Below are 20,160 nucleotides of genomic sequence, written 5' to 3' on the forward strand. Positions count from 1 at the left end.
AGTTGAATCAAAGCCCTACATTATATATATATGTTCACCAATAATGCTGCATCTTCCAGAATGGGAAAGAGGCTCTTCCAGGTGATATGTGGAATATTAAAACCTTAGTAAGTACATCATATAATTTTCCTAAAATTTTAAAGTGAACATGAAAGTCCTCAGACCACACTTTAGCAATACGCATGCATTTCCTGTTCCTCTTGAGAAGGTACCTTGGCAATCGGATTCTTCCTGGACAGATCCTCTCCTTCCCGAAGAGCCACAGGGGCAGTGATCCAAGAGCGCTTTTGCCTCACTGAGTGAGTATGTATAGGAAGCAGCTTATTTTCATTTCTTGAGTGTAAGGCCTAAAACAACAAAATAATGCCCCCAAATGATTAAGTACCCTAAGACATTAGTATGGCATCCTGAAATTTACTAAAAGTTGAAAAGGGGCTGTGCAAATTTAACGGTATAAATTTCATATTTTTTTTAACAGGCTTCATTTTCAAAGAGGAAATATATACACTCTAGCAAACACTATATATCTGAAGAGCTTGATTCCAAACCAGCAAAGCAGTTTTTTATCAGTCAGAAGAGATCTCCCAGAGTGAAGAGTTAAAAAGGTGAGAGTAACTGAGTGATCTTACAAATGGGCAAATTAAGATTAATGTACCAAGTCATGAGTTTTCTTCTTACTGACTGAAAATGAAGTTTTATTTTTCTGTGGTGCCTTATAATTTAAAAATGAATTACTAATGTTTAAGACTAAATGTCAGTAACCTGTTGATATCAATTTAACTAAAACTAGTGCAAGTGTCAGTTAATGGATTTATTGTTTCAAGAATGACGTTAAAGGATTAAATCACCCATCTTCGGTTTATCAACAACTTTAGGTAGAAAACTATTCTATAAATTTTCAGTTGTGCTTTAATAGATGAATATATATTTTATCCAAGGAAAATTTTAATACAGCTGACCTAGTATTTTAAGATCAGAAATGATTTTTACACTGGGTTTACAGTTTTACTCATTTTGTTGCTGTATATAACATGTATTTTATTTCAAAATATTTACACTGGTTATCATTAGGTCACTGATTTTTTTCTTTGTTTATAGTGGAAAAATTCTTCTATAATTAAAAAAATTAAATGATGTATCAAAACATTAAAATAACATTAAAGTTTATAATGTAAAAATGGAAAACATCCTCCTACTTTTTCCACTCATACTTTGGAGCATTCACTGTTAACAGCTCGATAAGTATCTTTCATGATCTTTTCTTATGACCATACATCTGCACATGTAAAAAGGTCTCTTTTTCTATAAAAATGGAATTATACTGTACATCTCATTGTGGCCCTTGATTTTTTTTTTTAAGGGTGATTCATTATTTAATTTTATTTTTGGCTGCATTGGGTCTTCGTTGCTGCGCTTGGGCTTTCTCTAGTTGTGGCGAGCGGGGGCTACTCTTGGTTGCAGCGCATAGGCTTCTCATTGTGGTGGCTTCTCTTGTTGTGGAGCACGGGCTCTAGGAGTGCAGGCTTCAGTAGTTGTGGCACGCGGGCTCAGGAGTTGTGGCTCACAGGCTCTAGAGCGCAGGCTTAGTTTGTGGCACACGGGCTTAGTTGTTCCGCAGCATGTGGGATCTTCCCAGAGCAGGTCTCGAACCCGTGTTCCCTGCATTGGCAGGTGGATTCTTAACCACTGCGCCACCAGGGAAGTCCTGCCCCTTGATTCTTCATTCAGTACCTCATCATGGACATTCTTCCATGTACCATAAATTGTTTTACCATTCTCTCATTGACGGACATTTAGATTGTCAAAATACGCTGCACAGACATGCCTGGATAGAAGTTCCTGTGCGTGTGTTTGAGTGGGAATGGCTGAGTCTGAGGTGATAGGGATAGAGTAGGATAATCAAGTAGTTAGCTCAGAAATCCCACTAGGGGATTGTAGATAGAGAGAGAACTTTAGGGGACTTTGGGAGACCCCAGTAAGTTAATGATCATTCAAGAAAGCAGTGGAAAAATCCTGAAACAAGCTTGCTTGACTCATAAAGCAGAACAAGTCACTTAGCATCAAAGCCTGATCGGCTCGCTTAGCAATAAAACCATGCAAAACAGAAGCACGAGACATGCCCCCAAACAATCAAACACTAGTGGAAAATAAGGCCTACAACCTGCCCAGTGATGTCAGCAAGGTAATGACCCCTAGGACATGCTCTCTGCACACAAAAAACCAGTAATTTATGGAAAGGTGACATTTCAAAGTTAAAGACCCTCGTTGTACTGAGACCTGAAATAATTTTTCCATAGTGCCATGACGGTCCTGGATGTACCATATAGGGTCAAAAACTCCCCCGCCCAGCATGTAGGAGGAGTTAATGATTGAAGACTCAAAGAATGAAAAAGAAGGTGGTCTTCTCCCCCTCCCTCCTTTTCCTTTGATTATAAAAAAGTAGCCCACTAAGTACTGAGCAGTGCAAGGCTTGCCTGCTCCCTTGTAAGCCTCACAAGTGTCCTAGTCTAATAAATCACTTCTTACTTATCACTTTGCCTCTCTCTGAATTCTTTCTGCACTGAGACATAAAGGACTGGAGCTCCCTGGAGCCCCCTGAAACGCTACCTAGCAGTTTCAGCAGGAGTGTGTGTTTTCAATCTGGGAAAGGCACAACTGTCTTCCATGAAATTAAGCCCCTGAGTCCAAAAGACAGGAATAATCCCCTCGGTTCCTTACCTCTAAACGGAGTCCATCTCCAAAGTTAAAGCAGATCTGGAAAATAAAATTATTTGTTGTTTAATACGATTTATCACTCAATTCAGCTTAAATACTTTGTTAATGAATAACCTAGCACCTAGGATATTATAGACATTAAAAAAAAGGGGGGGTATTTAACCACTACTATCTGTCTTTGTGAAAAGGAAACAAATTTTAATTTTCCCCTTTGCTTCCCACCATGACCAGGGCCAGAGAGAGGAATCCATATTCTTTTATATGCATACTCCCTCCCCCAGGAAGCTCAGAACACAACTCATATCTGAAAAACAGAGACACAAACTCTCCTTTTGAAATCTTAGCCACTCTTTGGTCCTTCCCTCCTTACCCTGTGTTCTCAGGGACCCACTTACCTTTCCTCAAGGCCTTTAGTGGGAGATGCCCTCCCCCCTCCCCCTCCCCCGCTAACTCCCATCATGCCCCATATTCGGGTCACACATGACTGCCCATATTCAGACTTCATTCCTCAGCTTCCTCGGGCCTACCAACTCTTTTCTTTGGTTCTTATCAAGCACTCTGGACTTATATTACACATCATTATACAGAACTAAATAGTTATGTTTACTCTAAATCTGCACAACAAACCCCCTTCCTGCCTTTTGACTTTTGCAGCACTTTGTTTATAGTCCATTAATCTCCTCTTGGCTTCCCTCTTCTCTTGGTTTAATCTGAACCAGCACTTCTAACAGCGTAGCCACATGTGGCTATTTACACTTAAATTAATTGAAATTGATGAGTTTGCTCAATTGCCACAAGAGGCAAGTGGCTTAAGAACACTTCCACCATTGCCAGCCATTCCAAAGATATTGCCAGTGACTCAGGGATCCTCCATCTCTTGATCTTCTAATATTCCTGCCTCACTTTTTCCCCCAACTCTGTAAGCCTAACTGTGATTCTTTTTGACCCTGTACTGACATTGCTAGAGAGGGCCAGAGAGATTGAATGGACCCATCACACATCCATGCTCCCTCCACAGGGGTGATGTTTGTTTCTAGGGTGACTATGTATGTTTATGTTTGCCCAGGCAAGTCCTGTTGTGCAGGCATCCCATCTGTTAGCACCCCTTTCATTCTCAAGTGTGCTCACTCAGACCATAAATTATACAACAGCCTTATCTTTGCTTCTTGTATTGCATCCCTATCATACCATCCCAAACTTCCAGGCAATACCCCAATCACATTGACCACACTTCTGAACCCACTCTTAGTGATCCCACATTTTATTTGACTGAGATTGTATCTTCCATCACCCTCTCCTTCCCTTCTTTCTCCAAGGAAGAGGTGTCCTGATGCCTTTCCAAGGTTGACCATTATCTGTGTGCTTTATTTTCAACTTTTCCACTTATTCTCCCACATTTATCTTCTCAAGAAACTTGTTCCTTTCACTAATCTTTTATCTTCATTTGCTGCTGGCTCATCAAACATGTTTATTTCCTTCCCATTGGATGGTCAAAGTTAGATCTTCCCCATCTTAAAATCACACAAACAAACCTCTTCCTTGTTTCTGTTAACATTTAATCTACTGCTCCATATCCTTCTTCTACTATAATTCCAACCTGAAATAGTTGTCTGTATTTATCGCCTTTACTTCCTCACCTGCTATTTATTCTTTGTAATCTGTCTTAAGTTTGGATTTTTCTCAGTCTTGTCTGCCCTTTTTCATGTGCATCTCAGGTCACACGGATCCATGAAGCCTTGGTTGGTAAATCATGGAAAGCAGGGCTTTCTCTACAATTTTTCAGTCTCTTTTGCTTACTCACATCCCTTTGAAGGCTTCTTGCAGGATCTGTTCTACACATGGATCTTTCACCTTCCTTTCTTTCCTCTGCCTTGTAGCACGTGTTGTTTCCACCCTTGCAAAAAGATACTTAAGGACAGTGGATGTTCAGCCTCTAATATGAATTTCTCTGGGGCAGATGAACCACCATGGCTAATTTTCTATTTTATGGTCAGATATATTATTTCTTCCTCATCCTCTATTACTAGTTTACCAGCTAGCAATGGCCAGAGATATCTCCAACCAAAGTCGTGCTCCCCAAATTTATGTACTTTCAGAGGTGGCATGGTATAAAAAAACAAGTGAAAGCAATGCTGAATGGATCACTCCTCTCTCTGCATGTTTCTCTGGTGGGTATTTCTGAAGGGAAAGACTAGGGACTAGATCCAGGATTCCTCATTGTCACATCATCAGGGGACATTCTTAAAAAGTGATATATTTCTTGCCCAGCCTCCTAACTACTGGTTTCTTTTCTCTGTATGGGCCACACTGAGGAGTTGGCTGGATAATATATTTACCACTTTTATTCTTCCCTAGAATCTTATTGGGCCTAGCAAAGGTGTGATATTAAACATGTGTTATTTTAAGTAAATGTTATCATTCTGACCAAGTATAATGTGCCCCAGGATGTAAGCAAAAGGGGCCAATTTATAGTCTTCTAGTCAAACATAAACTCTTTATAAGACTATCTTCATTTTTTATTGGAATGTACTTTTTAGATGTGACTTGTCAAGAAAACTACATGACTATAAACAGTGCTTCTTAAGTTTTAATGTGTATTTTGTTCACTGGGGATCTTGTTATTGATAAAATGAAGATTTCAATTCAGTATGCCTGGAGTTCAGCTTTATACTCTGTATTTCTAACTGGCTCTCAAATGATGCCAAGGCTGCAGGTTCTTGGACCACACTTTTAAGTAGCAAAGTTGTAGAACTGTGATATGCAATATCATTTGTTTGTTGAGGGATACAGACAACAAAGTCCACCTATTCATTATTATCTCAGTAGTTAACACAAGAAACTTTGTCACTCTTGATTGCTAATATCTTGAAAGCAGAGAATCTTTTATTTCATGAATTTACTTATTTTTAACCTTTAAAAACTTTTAAATTGCAGTTATAGTCAGCCCTCCATATCTGCAAACGCGGAACCCGCGGATGCAGAACCCACAGATACAGAGTAAGACGCGCCTCGCCATTTTATATAAGGGACTTGAGAATCCATGTATTTTGGTTTCTGGGGAGCGGGGAATCCTGTAATCAACCACCGGCGATTACGGAGAGATGACTGTATATACAAAAGCAGAGTAAACAGTACAATGAGTATCCACATAGCCTGCATCCAGTTTCAACAATTGGCGTAGCACACACTTTTTTTTTCTTTGCCCCATTGCTTCTGAAGGGGTTTTATCCCATTTACATTTTACTATTGTTAATGCTTTAGTTATAGCAGCATTTGATTTTTGAGAATTTCCCTAAATTTTTCTTTTTAATTGAAGTACATTTGACATACAATATTTGTTTCAGCACACATTTCTTTTTAAATAAATTTTTAATTCAGGGATATATTTAGATTTACACAAATATTGTACAGAGGGTACCAAGAGTGCCTTTACTCATTTCCCACTAAAGCTAACATTTTATTTTTATTTAAAAAATTTTTAATTAATTAATTCATGGCTGCATTGGGTCTTTGTTGCTGCGTGCAGGCTTTCTCTAGTCGTGGCAAATGGGGTGTACTCTTCATTGTGGTGCACGGGCTTCTCATTGTGGTGACTTCTCTTGCTGCAGAGCACAGGCTCTAGGCACGCGGGCTTCAGGAGTTGTAGCACGCAGGCTCAGTAGTTGTAGCACGCAGGCTCAGTAGTTGTGGCTTGTGGGCTCTAGAGCACAGGCTCAGTAGTTGTGGTGCACAGGCTTAGTTGCTCTGCGGCATGTGGGATCTTCCCAGACCAGGGCTCGAACCTGTGTCTGCTGCATTGGCAGGTGGACTCTTAACCACTGCGCCACCAGGGAAGTCCCTAAAGCTAACGTTTTAAATACCTGTGGTACATTTGTCAAAACTAAGATATCAAAATTGGTATATTTAGATAATGTGCAGTTAACTAAATTACTACACTTTATTCAGATTTTACTGTTGTACTAATGTCCTTTCTCTGTTCCAGGATCCAATCTAGGATCCCATGTTATATCAAGTTGTTATGTTTCCTTAATTTCCTCTGGTCTGTGACCATTTCCCAGGCTTTCCTTGTTTATGACCTTGACAGTTTTGAGGACTACTGGCCAATTATCCTGCAGACTGTCCTCTCATTTGGATTTATCTGTTGTTTTTCTTATGTTTAGAACCGGGTGATGTGCTTTTGTAAAGAACACCACAGAGCGGTGGTGAAGTGCCCTTTTCCTCACAGCATATCAGGGGTACATGATACTCACCTGACAATATTTGTTAAAGTAGCCTTTGTAGGTTTCTCCACTGTAAAGTTGCTGTTTTTCCCTTCACCTGCTGTATTCTTTAGAAATGTATCATTAAGTCTAGCTCACCCTTGGAGTAGGGGTGCCGGGAGGAGAGAGGTTAAGCTCCACTTCCGAGGGGAGGCGGGCATCTCTATATATTATTTGGAATTCTTTAGTAAGAAAGATTTGTCTGTTCTTCCCTCATTTATTTGTTTATTAATTCAATCATTTTTATCAGCTTGGATTCATGCATATTGATTTTATTCTGTGGGTTATAATCCAATACTATTTAATTTATTTTATTGTTTAAATAGTTCCAGCTTTGGCCGTTGAAAGATCTTTATGGTTAGATTCTGTGTCCCTTTGACATGTCCCCATGCTTTGTTTTTTGAGCTCTTTCTTACTGTCTAGTATTACAAGATGCTCCAGGCTCATCTTGTATTTTCCCTGTCCTAGCTTTAGAATCAACCATTTCATCAAGGAGCCCTGATTTCTAATACTGAATGGTATTTAGAAGCCAAAATCTGGGTGTGTAGGTGTAGCACACACATTATAAAATTGTTTCCAGTCTCCTCAGCCACTTTAAAGGGGAGGGAATAAAGATAGAGCTTTTCTTATTAACTTTGTTGTTACCAGAGGCTGTGTTTTAATTATTTTTCAGTAGCAAAAGGTTCATCTAAACTTAATTAACTCCCAAAGGTCCCATCTTCAAACACTATCCCATATGAATTTTCGGGGGACACAAACATTCAGTCTGTAACAATGTGTAAGAGAATTTGGCCAATGAGCTATCAGGAGAATCTGGAAAAAGATACTTTTCTCTCATAAGAAGAAAAACATATTCATAGCCTCTCTTTTTACCTGCTTCTGGAGACTGCTGAGCAAGGATGTGACATTTGGAATCGCAATGGCCATCTGTGACCATGAGTAGAAAGCTAATAAAATGGCAGAGAAGACAAACTGAAATCATAACATCTTTGAGTTACGAAACTGGTCAAATCTGGAGCCACCCCATCTCCTGACCATTTGTTATGCGATATTAAACATTCCTTTTAATTAGCCTTTTAGCTGGGTTTTGGTGCTTACATTTGAAAGCAGCCTAACGTGTACCACTGTTCAGAGTTATTATACAAATTAAAAGAAATAATACATAAATGTATTTATTGCAATGACTGGCACATAGCAGGCACTCAGTGAATACAATTATGATGGTATTTCCTCATTTCTAAGACTTGCATTTTCCTCATCTTAAAATTTCTGAAATCTGGATTTATCCATGCCTTCAATTTCCCAAGCTCCTGCGATGTTCCTGTCCTCTTGGATTCTTACATGTTGGGGAGACAGACAAAAGTAGGGTGTGATAAAAGTTGTAAAGAAAATTAAAGCAGGGCCAAGGTAGTAGAGAGATTTAAGACTGTGGGGAGGCTCTCAGAAGAGGTTACATCTGCATAGACACGGGAATGGGGTGAGGGAGCAAGCCAGGTGGAGCCCTGCAAAAGGAATAGCCAGACCAGGAGGTGGGAATGAGAGCGCCGTGGTCAAGGTGGTGGTGGTAGAGGGGAGGGATCCAGTGAAGACGGTGTCAGGGTGCTGCTTATGTTTCTTGATCTCGTTGCTGGTTACACGGTATGTTCGGTTTGTGAAAATTCAGTAATTCAGTACACTTCACTAAAAAGTTACCAAAATTGATGTGCACCTTAAAGCTGAGGGTTTTTGGCATCTACCTAATAGTTCTGCTGTTTGCATTTTACAGCATCTATTGCAATAGCCTGTTTTCACAGACACTTAATAAAGACATGATAGACTGAAATATTTGCTCCACATTCATGGTACAAACAACCCAAGAGAGTTGTACCAACATTTTGTCAGTTGTGGAACTGTTTGTTTATTTGACTAAGGAAATAGTTGAGATCTTAACTATTCCTTCCTAAAGTAAATGATTTGGATGTTTCTTTAGGAATGTGTATCTCACAGCACACATTCTTAATTTAGGACAGTAGTTCTCAGTTGGGGGAGATTTTGTGCACACAAATTCCCCCACCCCTTTCCTGTGACATCCTGTGGTCACCTGGGATATTTAGTAAAGTGTGGAGACATTTTTGCTTATCAAACCAGAGTGCGTGTGTTGGGGGCGGGGGGAAGTAAGTGCTACTGGCATGTACTGGGTAGAGACCAGAGAAGCTGCTCAACATCCTACAATGCACAGGACACCCCTCCCCCAACAAAGCATTATCTGGCTCTAAATGCAAAGTGCCAAGGTTGAGAAACCCTAACTTAGACCATGTTTCTCTGATTGCAAGTTACTGTAATAACTAGGGCCCGAAGGTCATGCAAGTTCTGGAGGACCATGGATTTATGTAAATTTCCAAACTGGTAGCATATTGCAGACAATATAAATGGAGTAACTGACACACTCTGTCTTCTGTTCTCCATTCCCACTCCTTCCCACTTCCCTTAGAACGTTTTTAGTTCTGTAAGTTTGAGTGACGTCCTGTGGGGATGTTGTAAAAGGATTTCAAGCACTGGAAGGACGTCTGGACAAGGTGACCATTATGGTTTCTCCTAACTATGAAATCTGTCATTCTTTTTTCTCACAAGGAACTTAGTGATAGAAAAATGTCATGTGTGACACGCCTTTAAGACTGAAGAAGAAACGTAAGTTTCTAGTCTCTGTAGTCAAAGAAGTAGTATTTTTAGATGAACCAGAAAAATCCTTCAAAAGCTTTCCCAATTTACTGAAGTTCAGAAAAAATTTAAAATTTTTCTACCGTTAGATCCCATGCATTCTGTAAAAACTGGCCTTTTTGGTAACTGGAAAGAAAATAATTTTTTTTTTTTTGGCAGAGCCATGAGGGAAGGTCAAATATCACTGAAAAAAATACAATCAATCAATGACTTTATTCCCAAGGTCAGCAGCTTTAGAAAAGACATCCAACTCTGAAGTCACCTCGATGAGTTTAACAAACAGAATCCTGGAGGACTTACAAGTCAGTGATGACAGTTCTTCCTGGCTAATAGGCTGTCGGCCGGAAGTAGAGGATTTTGAAACTTTCTTTTGTGATTCTATGAATCCAAGGTTAGGTGACCCCTTAAACTTTAATATCTCAGACCAATCGATAACTTACTGAAGATGAGATGTAGAGGGGTACAAAGTAGTTTAAAATATTGTTTTAACTTTGAGGCATTATAATGGCTTATTGTTTCCATTCAGCCAGAAAGAACTTTAGCCTACTTCAGCAGGGTGGTCAACGGATGATCTTCGGTACCCAAATAGAGGTGACCTAACACATGCCCACTGCTGCTCTTCAACCTCATGCCCACCCCCGACAATCACAGAAAAACCTGTTACTTCCCTTTCCTACCCACCCTTCCAACCACACAGAATGTTTTCAAATTCTGTTTCTCCATTTCATTGTACAGAATGCAGAATCAGAAATTGCTCTTAAGGTCCCTGGCTTACACCCAACCCATTCTTAAAGTGTTTCCAGCTTTGGCTAAAATAATTTAAAGGAAATAAACGAGATAAAATAAAGGTCATGGATGCCACTTGTTTATTTCCTCTGATTACATATCCTGAATTTTCTAATTGTATAGACAGAACTGGTCCTCAGTAGACTCTGTATCCACAAGAAGGTCTGATAAACCTGGTGTTAGACTTATGTTAGAATTTCACCTATCATACTATTTTCCTCTGGTCTTTTTTTTTGAAGGAGGAGAGGTGGTCTATAAAATTTCTCATTTTATGGCTAAACATTATACCATATTTAGAAATTCCCAACTGAAAACAATCCAACTTACAAATGACCCATATATAAGTACAATTCCTAGGGCAGCCTCACTCAACAGCTAGTTTAAACATACGTTTGTTTTCATGGCTGCTGTTTAAAAAAACTCAACAACCAAGAAAAGCAATATTTTGAACTTTAATTTTTCAACTCTGAATTTGAATTTTAGATAGGAAAATTATATACTTTAAGTCTGACATAAATTCTATAATTGATCATAAATTCTATAAATTGATCATAATCTTTTGCCTGCTCTTTAGATGTTTGGGCTAATCTTAATGTAATAAATATGATTTGGGGTGAGTCATATTGACGTTAACTTTAAAGGGGGAGATATTTTCCTTGGAAACATTTATTGGTGCCAAGAATTTTAAAATGCTTGAGTTAGCAATGCTGTGCTACACTTGAGTTGTTAGAGCATGTTGTGAACTGTCCTTTCAAGTTGCCTTTTGTGTAGTCATGGACAGCTCCTATTTTTAACTTGGCATAGACAAATAAACAGAAGACCCAAAAAAGTCAACATTATTTTATTTAGTCAATTTCCTTGGCCCCCTAAAACATTAAAAAAAAATCAGAGTTGCTAATAAATAGCTAAAAGTAGGCTTTTTCATATTTAATCTTCTTTTTCAATTCCCAATTATTTTCTAATAGGGATGTTAATAAACAGTGGTTCTCAAACTTGAGTGGCACGTGAATCGTCCTGCTGAAACACAAGACTTCTGAGTTTCTGATTCAGTAGGGCTGGGGTGGGGTATAAAAATCTATTTCTAACAAGCTTCCGGGTAATGCTGATGCTGCTGGTCCTGAGACCCCACTTTTGAAAACAATTGTGTAAAATCACAGAGTAGCAAAGGAAAGGGAAGGAGAGCCTGCGTAACTCATAGACTGGAGAATTAGCCCTTAATTACAGAGATGTGTGAAACGATACATTCCAAATAAGGAAATTCAGCAACTGAGTTATTCCCATCGCAAGAAGATTTTCCACTTTACAAGTAGTAATCAACTACAATAAAATTGCTTTAAACAGTGTTCATACCTCTTCTTCTAGCTGAAGATTTACTGATCCTGAGCATTTATCATTTTTGAAATACTTTACCATTTTATTGGTGTTTTCTATAATTGCTACAAATGCTTTTGGAATCAGGCAAAATACAAGCAAATCTGTAAAATACATCTTTTCAGATACATCTACATAATACATAATTTCTTAAACAAAAATGATGGGCTGTTTCCACCCTTTTGCTGCAATATATTTCTGAAAATTACACTAAAAAATAGAATGAAGAAAACCAGATTTCTTCCCCCGCCCCCCCAAGAAGCTTAAGAAGACCAAGAACTTCAAATTGTCCTTTTTCATCACTAGATGGCACTGTCCTGTCAGTAAGTCAAACTGCAGGAACTACCAGAAACTGACCAACAATTGACTCCAAGGTCCAAAGTGGAAAACAGGCATTTTCAATTGGCTTCAAATAAGTGGACTGGCAAAACTGAACAGTGAGAAATCAATGGTTTTAGAAGGTTGTGTGGAATACTTCTGCAGGACTGTGCAATTAGGCAAATTTCAATTTACATTTCTTCTTTTTTTTTTCCTTTCTAGGATGATTCTATCTTGTAATGAAACTGAACCAATTATCTAGTTCCAGAAGTTCAGGCCTTACGTATGACTAACTATAGAAAACTGCTTGTAAAGGAGGTCACAGTGATGCCTTTGGATTGACAGAGAGGCATTTGGTGTCGGGGGACTTGGGTTCTACTCAGATTCATCCATTAATAACATTCAGTAAATCCAGTTACTCGCACACAGTGGGTACTCAAAAAATGTCAAATTAGTTTCTCTACATTCTCCTCTCCCCCACTGTAGGCTTCATGATAGTGGGACAGCTCACAAGCACCTAGAAGGCTGTTTGGCATATAGCGAGAGCACATCTAGTAATTGCAGAATGTGTTAAAGGTCAAACAAAAACTTACCAACCACACCATCTGAGCGTTAAACGTTTCTTCTAAACAAATGAAATCCAGATTATTATTCCACCTTTTTCCACACATAGAAAGATACATTAACTTTTAGGTTTTTAAAGGATTCTTCTGTGTCCAAGGCATTGAGCTAGTATAGATAAATGGTACATAGATCCTGTTCTAAAGAAGTTTAGCAGGAGAGATAAAGTGTACATAAATTACTATAACAGAGGTAGAAGAAATTCATTGTGTGCACGGCAGTTGCAAAAGCAGTTCTGGGGAGCTCAGAAAAGGCAGAAATGACCTCCTTCTAGAGAAATCCGGAGAGGTTTAGGTGTGGGAGCAGATGGGAGGCGGAAGGAAATGATCTGCTTTAAAGACCGCACCGGCCAGAACTTGCAGAGGGAGGGCAAAGAACAGGAAGGCGTGCAATTTGACACCTAGACCGTGTGTCGGTAGTGAGTAGAAAATAAGGACAAAAAGTTGTGCTAAGGATCTTCACTGATCCTATAAGGATCAGCTTCTGATGAGGGATACTATGCCCCCAGAGCTTCGGAGAGATTGTTTTGGCAGTGCTCCACGGCGAGAGGCAGGAGACAGTTTGAAGGTTAAATAAGCCAGAGCAGATGTGATGAGGGCCCGTAATAGGGTAATGGCACCGGGATGGGTGGGTGAAAGCAACAGTCTTTACAGGGACGACGTTAGCGCTTGGCAGTGCCCTGCGTGTGGAGGATAGGGGAAGGGATCAGAGATTGAGTAGTAAGAAGGATGCATTCTCAGAGCACGAACTGTAGAAATGCTAAGATAGAATCCTGAGGAAACGCTCTGCGTAGGGAGGAGGCAGCAGGCTCGAGAGTAGGGCGCTGCGGCTCAAGGGGCAGGGCTTACCGCGCGGTCCCAGGGGCGCGCCCCTCAGCCACCGCTGTTACCGGCCACGCTCTGCCTCCCCCATGTACCTCCTGGGCCTCCTGGTGATCTGAGTACAGCATATCCTCCGGTGCCGGATGGGAAAACCACCGCAGCCTCCCGGAGGTGAAAGGACCCCCAGCAGAGTACTATGGAAGCAAAGGAAGGAGATACTTGAAAGAAGAGCCGATCCACAGTGTTAGAAAAAGAATGACGATTGGGCTAGGCGCCCTGCCCCATTTCCCAGTTAGCATTTTTGGGGTGTAAGGAGAGTGGATCTCCAACATGAGGGAGTTTATGGGCCACTTATTTGTGTATTTTTAGTTTGTATCGTAGGGAACTTGAAAGAGTAGTGGGATGGAGGTATTTTAGAATAGGGGAAATGGGACCTCTTTCTTCTCGTCTCCGCCCAAATCTGCCTTCTCATTCCCTCAGCCAGGCAGCACCTGCTAGGCTGATGAAAGGAATTCCCATGAAGGTGCGATTTTGAGGTTAGACCTAGAAAAGTGTTTGGCACAGAGTAGGTGCTCAATAATACTTGCTGAATAAATGAATGTATCAAGGCTTAAGCAACTGAGAGGATATTTGCATTTTAAAAAGATAGAGGTAAGTAAGATGAATCCCTGATTAGAATCTCTCACTATTTGCCTATCGCCATTTCTCTGCGGGGGAGCTATTGGCATTTCTGATAGGAAAAGTCTTCCTGAGTGGCCAATTTTTTCTTGAAGGTTCTGTTCGTTGCTGGAGGTTTAGCCACGCTGCATTTGGAGTACTAAATGCCAGTAGCATCCTGCACCTTGTGACAATCAAAACGCCCCTTTCACATCCTTACCCCCACCCCCACCCCCGGCCCCGACATTTTCTTGAGAACCCTTGTTCCCAAACCAACCCTCCTGCCAGGCTGCACCCTCCCTCCACAGGACTGTCTGGGCTTTTCTGCCGTCTTTGATCACAGCATCCCAAATTCTGGAAGTTGTTTTTTTTTTTTTTTTTTAATAATGAGGCAAAATTGTACCCAGTCGACTACCATCTCTTCTTTCTCCACCCCTTCCTGACCAACTCAACAGTCATCTTTTCATTTTCTTTATGATTTGAACACCTCCCTAAAAGCACTCACTTGTCAATTAAGCCTTCTGTGGCTTCCCTTGGTATCAAGAAGGCTGCAGACATCTTTCAGCATGTCGTTCTGCTCTGTATACTGTGTTCCAGCTACATGGACTCTTTCTGTTTTTTCAAGGAACCATGCATCCTTGTCTTCAGGCCTTTGCATATGCTCTTCTCTCTACCTGGAACATTCTTCCCCCTCTTTCTCTTCATATCATCTCATTAATTTATAATTATTCTCAGGTCTTAGCTGGGATGCTCAGTGCTGGAGCTCCTTCTGTAGGCTCCATGGCACTGTATGTTCTTTTATCGTTACTCTTCTTACCATCACCCATTTGGAATTTAGCCATTTAATTGTTTACTAGACTGTAAGCACCATGAGGGCAGAACCCATCTGACTTTTTACTGGTCTCCCAATGTCTAGCACACGGTTTAGAATTGAGCAGGGAATCACTAAATAGTGGTCATATGGGGTTAGTTCCTACCTAGTTTATTTTCTTGTGGGCATCATTCATCTTACCATTAGACTATGGTACAAATCCTGGTGTTCCAGCTTCCTTCACCCTAATCATCAAGCTTTGCATATGATAAAAATCTCAGTAAATTTTAAAATAATTAGAAGTAAACAAAAAGAGTGCAATGTCATATGTGGTATACATCTGAAACTTTAAGATAAACTTAACTGAGAAAACAATCTTTCATCATATGTGGACTGTATGCTTGAAAAGTGTTATCAGCTGTTAAAATCTGTGGCACAATGAAAGACAGAAAAAAAGCTGTGATTGAGAAATGCTAAAATTGATCTAAAGCTCATTTATAATTTCAATTAAGCTTTCTGACTTTTACTGCAATTTGGCGGTTTTAAAAATATGAACCCCTATTCAGTGTGTAATTTCTTTTCCATATAAATATTTGTATGCTTCATTCATGAATAACTATTTTGCAAAATTTAGATTGGTAATTCTCTCACACCTATCTAATTATTAGATTAACTGGGAAGTTTCTATCGATATACATTTCTGGACTTTAACCTTGGAGATTTTAATTTAGCTCATCAGGTATTTCTAATGATCAGGGAGAATGTAAATGAAATTAATGCTCATGTCTTTTTGTAAAGTACTTTCCGCTAAGTTTATAATTAAAGAAACTTCTGTTAAGAGTTGCCATTTCCCCATTACCTAGTAATTTTTTAGAAACAAAAACAAATGTGAAATCATACATTTCTAAAATCCCTGAATATAACTGATTATTCTTATAAGTTTCAATATTTACCATCTCACTTATACTTGAGTTTATTCTAAAATCTGTTATCCACTTGCATATTAGAACCTTAAGCATAACTCCAAAGTTGTTGATAATTTATAGATAGTTGAACCTACTTGTTATGGGTTGAATTGTGTCTCTCAAAAGAAGATATATTGAAGTCCTAAGCCCCAGTACCTCCGAATGTGACCTTACTTGGAAACAGGGTCTTTGCAGATTTAACCAAGTTTGATGTCATTAGTGTGAGCCCTGATCCAACAGGACCAGTGTTTTTATGAAAAAGGGAAATCTGGACACAGACTCAGACATGCACAGAGGGAAGTCGATATGAAGAGACAGGAAGAAAGCCACGTGAAGACAGAGGACTGGAGTGTGTACCGACAAGGCAAGGAATCCTAGAGATTGGAGGTCAACCACCCAACCCCAGGAAGAGGCAAGGAAGGAAACCTGTAGGTTTCAGCCCACACCTTAATTTCAGACTTCTGGCATCTAGAACTGTGAGAAAATAAATTTGTTTTAAGCCAGCCAGGTTTTGGTACTTCGTTATAGCGGCCCTAACAAACTAACATATGAGTAGACACAACCGTTCACAGTATAATTTGCTCCCACTTAATCTTTAAATGTAGTTTGATTTGGAAGGACAAGCTTAATTAGTCAAAGGCAAAACTGAGGCAACCACCAGAAAATCTCTTCAAGTGCCCTCTTTAGCAGAGTGTTGAAGCCTGTGGACCTCTTCTCAGAATAATGTTTTTAAATTTATAAAATAAAAAACATCGAATTATGAATGAACTCAATTATATTGAAATAGTTATCAGAATTTTTTAAAACACACCAATTTGTGATGCAGTCATGTCATGTACTTCATTATCAACACATTAAGTAATAAAATGTAGCAGAAAGTCTATTAATGATGAGAAAAATAGTATTTTAAGAAACCTATAGTATTATGTGAAAATATCTGTGAATTCTATTGTCTAAAGTCACAAGTACTGCTATGCTATTGCAGTGTCTTTCCTACACATAATTTAAAGAAATGTTAAATTTCAGTTAAACATTAGTGAGAACAGGTATGTAATTTACTCCCAGCCATGTCTAAGGACCTTCTGAATTCTATCTATGGATCATTTGGGAGTCGGTAAATCCCAGGTAAAGAACTCTTGGTGAGGAAAGGTTCTCTGACTTTATTTACAATATTACCTCTATTTCCCATTTTGATAGAGTTGGCTCTATCTGTGTGATAGCTATGTGGGTGCCACTCAACATCTCACTTCTGGTTTATCTCCCTGAACTTCAGAGGAAACCTAGAGACCACATATCAGACTCCCAGCAGCTAACGTTCTGAATGTGATTTAGGTTCAACAACCAGCATCTACATGAGATGTGAAAGAGGGAAGTTGAAGCAGAAGCTACGTGTCTGCTGTTCTTGCTGGCAAGCATAGATGTGGATGGAGCTGGGTTTTTGCAGCTATCTTACTCTGGGTTCTAGTGTTCATCTAGTAGATTCCGTACTAGATTCATGGGTACCAAGATGCAGAGTCCTGGTACATTTCGTTGGTATGCATCCTAGCAAATGTGGCATGGTTCCGGAGCTGGCAGCAAAAGTAGCACCCTGATCATGGCCGTTTCCACACTGCCGGGTGGCAGTGTTGGTTCCTGATCACAGGAGAGGCAGCAGCTCCCTAAGGACTTAGGCTCTGCTGGATGGATGGCTCTGAAGTCACTGACAGCTCAAAATGGAGTGTTTCCTCAGTCCTTGCCACACGGATGCAATCAACACAATGCCCTGAAATAAATATCTTCCTGCTTTAACTAGCTAGAGTGAATCCTGTGATCTACAACTGAACTCTGACCCGTACGCACTACAATTTCTATTACCTTCTATAAAAGAGCTGTGTCCTGGAGAAGTACTTCTGTCAGCATAGCTGCTTTCTAATATTCTTCACTAAAATCTATACTTCCAACTTCAAACACATCAGTGCGCAAAATGCCCACTGTTCTTTGACCAAAAATAAACATACTCAAATATATATCGTGCAAGTATTGCAGAAAATACAAAGAAGTGTCCAAGAATTTTGCTTATTCAGTTAGTTAGAATCACTTTTCAAAGGAGCAGCCAGTCGCTGCTCGATAAAGTAAAAATACTGAATTGATAAAGTAAAAATTATGCCAAAATTATATACCGATTTCTCTGTAAATGTACTTGAATTGGCCTGCTTGTTATATCACTTGAGAACAAAGGCAATTTCTTTTCTAGGATTTTATATTTAACTCTCAAACTAAGCTAGGTGCTATGCTAGTTTTGTAATCTCCTTAGTCTGGAAGTACCATGATGAGGGAACTAGTTGCTTTGCTACTCTGGAAGCCAAAAAGGAAACCACAAATTATCTTTGAAAAGTTTTATTAACAAAATAAACTTGAATTGAAAATTATCTCAATGACTTAGGCAAAATGAAATGGATAAAAAGCATGAAAATTAACTGGTGTGCCAAAGGTCCGCAGGTCCTAAATAGCACGCAAGTGAGAGTTCACTGAAATCCCTAGATTTCATTAGTCATGTTTCTTCCTGTGTGAGATATAGGAAAAAAAAATATTTTCCCTCTTTCATTGTAATTCTGGGATAGAGAGAAGGCAATCTTTCGGAAGTTAGCGCTTTCAATACAGAGAATGTACTTGTAGTTTTTATTTTCACCATTATATAAGAAAGCAGTATGATTTTGTATCTAATCTCTGTGAACATACATGTGTTAAGTCTCTGGAAGGTGAATGCACGCCTATATGAACAGGATAACTGTCATTTTATCAAAACCCATCTAGCAAACCCTTATAAAGCAGATACATTTCTTAATTATGTACAATTCCTTTAACAAACAAAACAAACATATTTAAAAACCCATCTGAATGTAGAAGCCAGGCATAAGAAATGCAGATCGAGAGATGGAACACTGTTTGCCAGTTCCTTTAAGAACCTCTGAAAATCCCGTTTGACTGTGGCGCTGCATATCGATTTTGTGTAATCTTTTAAAATGAAAAAAATCTTGAAACTATTACATATGTTCATTACCTTTAATACTAGGCGACTGTTTTAAAACACCAACTTTGGGAACTTTAAGTTCAGACTATATGTGGGTGATTTCAAAAGTAACGTGGCTTTAACCAAAAAATTACACTTTGTAAAATACATTAAAGAAACTATTTGAGGCCCTTTCCTGCAGTCTAGGAATACAGGTGTTTCCCCAGGTAACTGCCGCGCCCGGGTGGCGGGAGCCCCGGGAAGGAGGCGCGGCCGCTGCTCCCACCGCCTCCATGTTGCCGTCTGAGGAGACTCCGGACAAAGCTCTCGAACCTCCAGGAAAGGTCCCCGCTCCAGGGCTCACTACACCCGCGGATCGCAGATACAGAAACGCGCCAGGGCTTGCGCGTGGCGGTAAGAAAAACGGAACTTCAGCCAGCTTCCCACGCCCGCTCCTTCCCAGCGGAGCCGCAGGGTCCGCGCTCGTCGCCGCCTGCTCGGCCCTTTCCCACCTCGGGGCACAAAGAGGGAGCGCCGGGCGGGCCGATCTTTGCCCGGCGGAAGCGGGCAGGTCGGGGCGCGGGCCGGGCGCCCGCAGCTGCCCAGGCCCGCCCGAGGCTCCGCGCCCCTGCTCCCCGCACTTACCAGGAGAAGCAGCAGCGAACCCCCCACGCCCAGCGCCATCCCGTCGCAGGCTCCGTCTCGGGCCGCCAGCACCACTCCGCGCCGCCGGCTCCCCGCGTCTCCGCGCGCGCGCGCGCGCCCGCTCCTCCCCGGCGCCCCCGCCCCGAGGGTCCCCTCCCCCGCGGCGGCCGCGCGGCCCTGCCCAAAGTCGCGGTTCCAGGTGTGGCCTCCGCGAGAAAATGGAGCCCGGAGGCCGGCCGAGCTGCTCGCGCTGAGGTGGGACCTGCGTGGAGGAGGGAGGCGCACGGTGGACTCCCGCCCCGCGCCGCACACGCACCTGGAGCCGTGACGTCCCCGGCATGGGGACTTGGAGTGGCAGGCCCCGCCCCGTCGTCCTCCCCTCTCCGCCCCGCTCTTGCCGGAGTGTGGCCCGGCTCTGCAGCCGAGGCCCGCGGCGGCCAGTGAGCCGGCCCGGCCGCCCGATGCCGCCGGAAGGTCCAGTGCTTTGTAACTGTGCGCGAGGCCC

The 20,160-nt window shown here is 40.9% G+C and overlaps 1 protein-coding gene across 1 annotated transcript in view; it reads right to left on the reverse strand.

Moving 5' to 3' along the window:
* Positions 1-19,731, reverse strand: part of DSG2 (desmoglein 2) — a 47,044-nt gene extending 27,313 nt beyond the window's left edge. Inside the window, exons 1-3 of the mRNA XM_032603562.1 lie at positions 19,656-19,731; positions 2,719-2,754; positions 213-347 (exon numbers count right to left, since the gene is read on the reverse strand). Coding sequence (XP_032459453.1) covers positions 213-347; positions 2,719-2,754; positions 19,656-19,694 — 210 coding nt within the window. The 5' untranslated portion in view covers positions 19,695-19,731. The remainder of the gene's footprint in view (positions 1-212; positions 348-2,718; positions 2,755-19,655) is intronic.
* Between the last annotated feature and the right edge of the window lie 429 nt (positions 19,732-20,160).

The sequence above is a fragment of the Phocoena sinus genome, chromosome 14 (assembly GCF_008692025.1).
Source record: "Phocoena sinus isolate mPhoSin1 chromosome 14, mPhoSin1.pri, whole genome shotgun sequence".
Taxonomy (NCBI): domain Eukaryota; kingdom Metazoa; phylum Chordata; class Mammalia; order Artiodactyla; family Phocoenidae; genus Phocoena; species Phocoena sinus.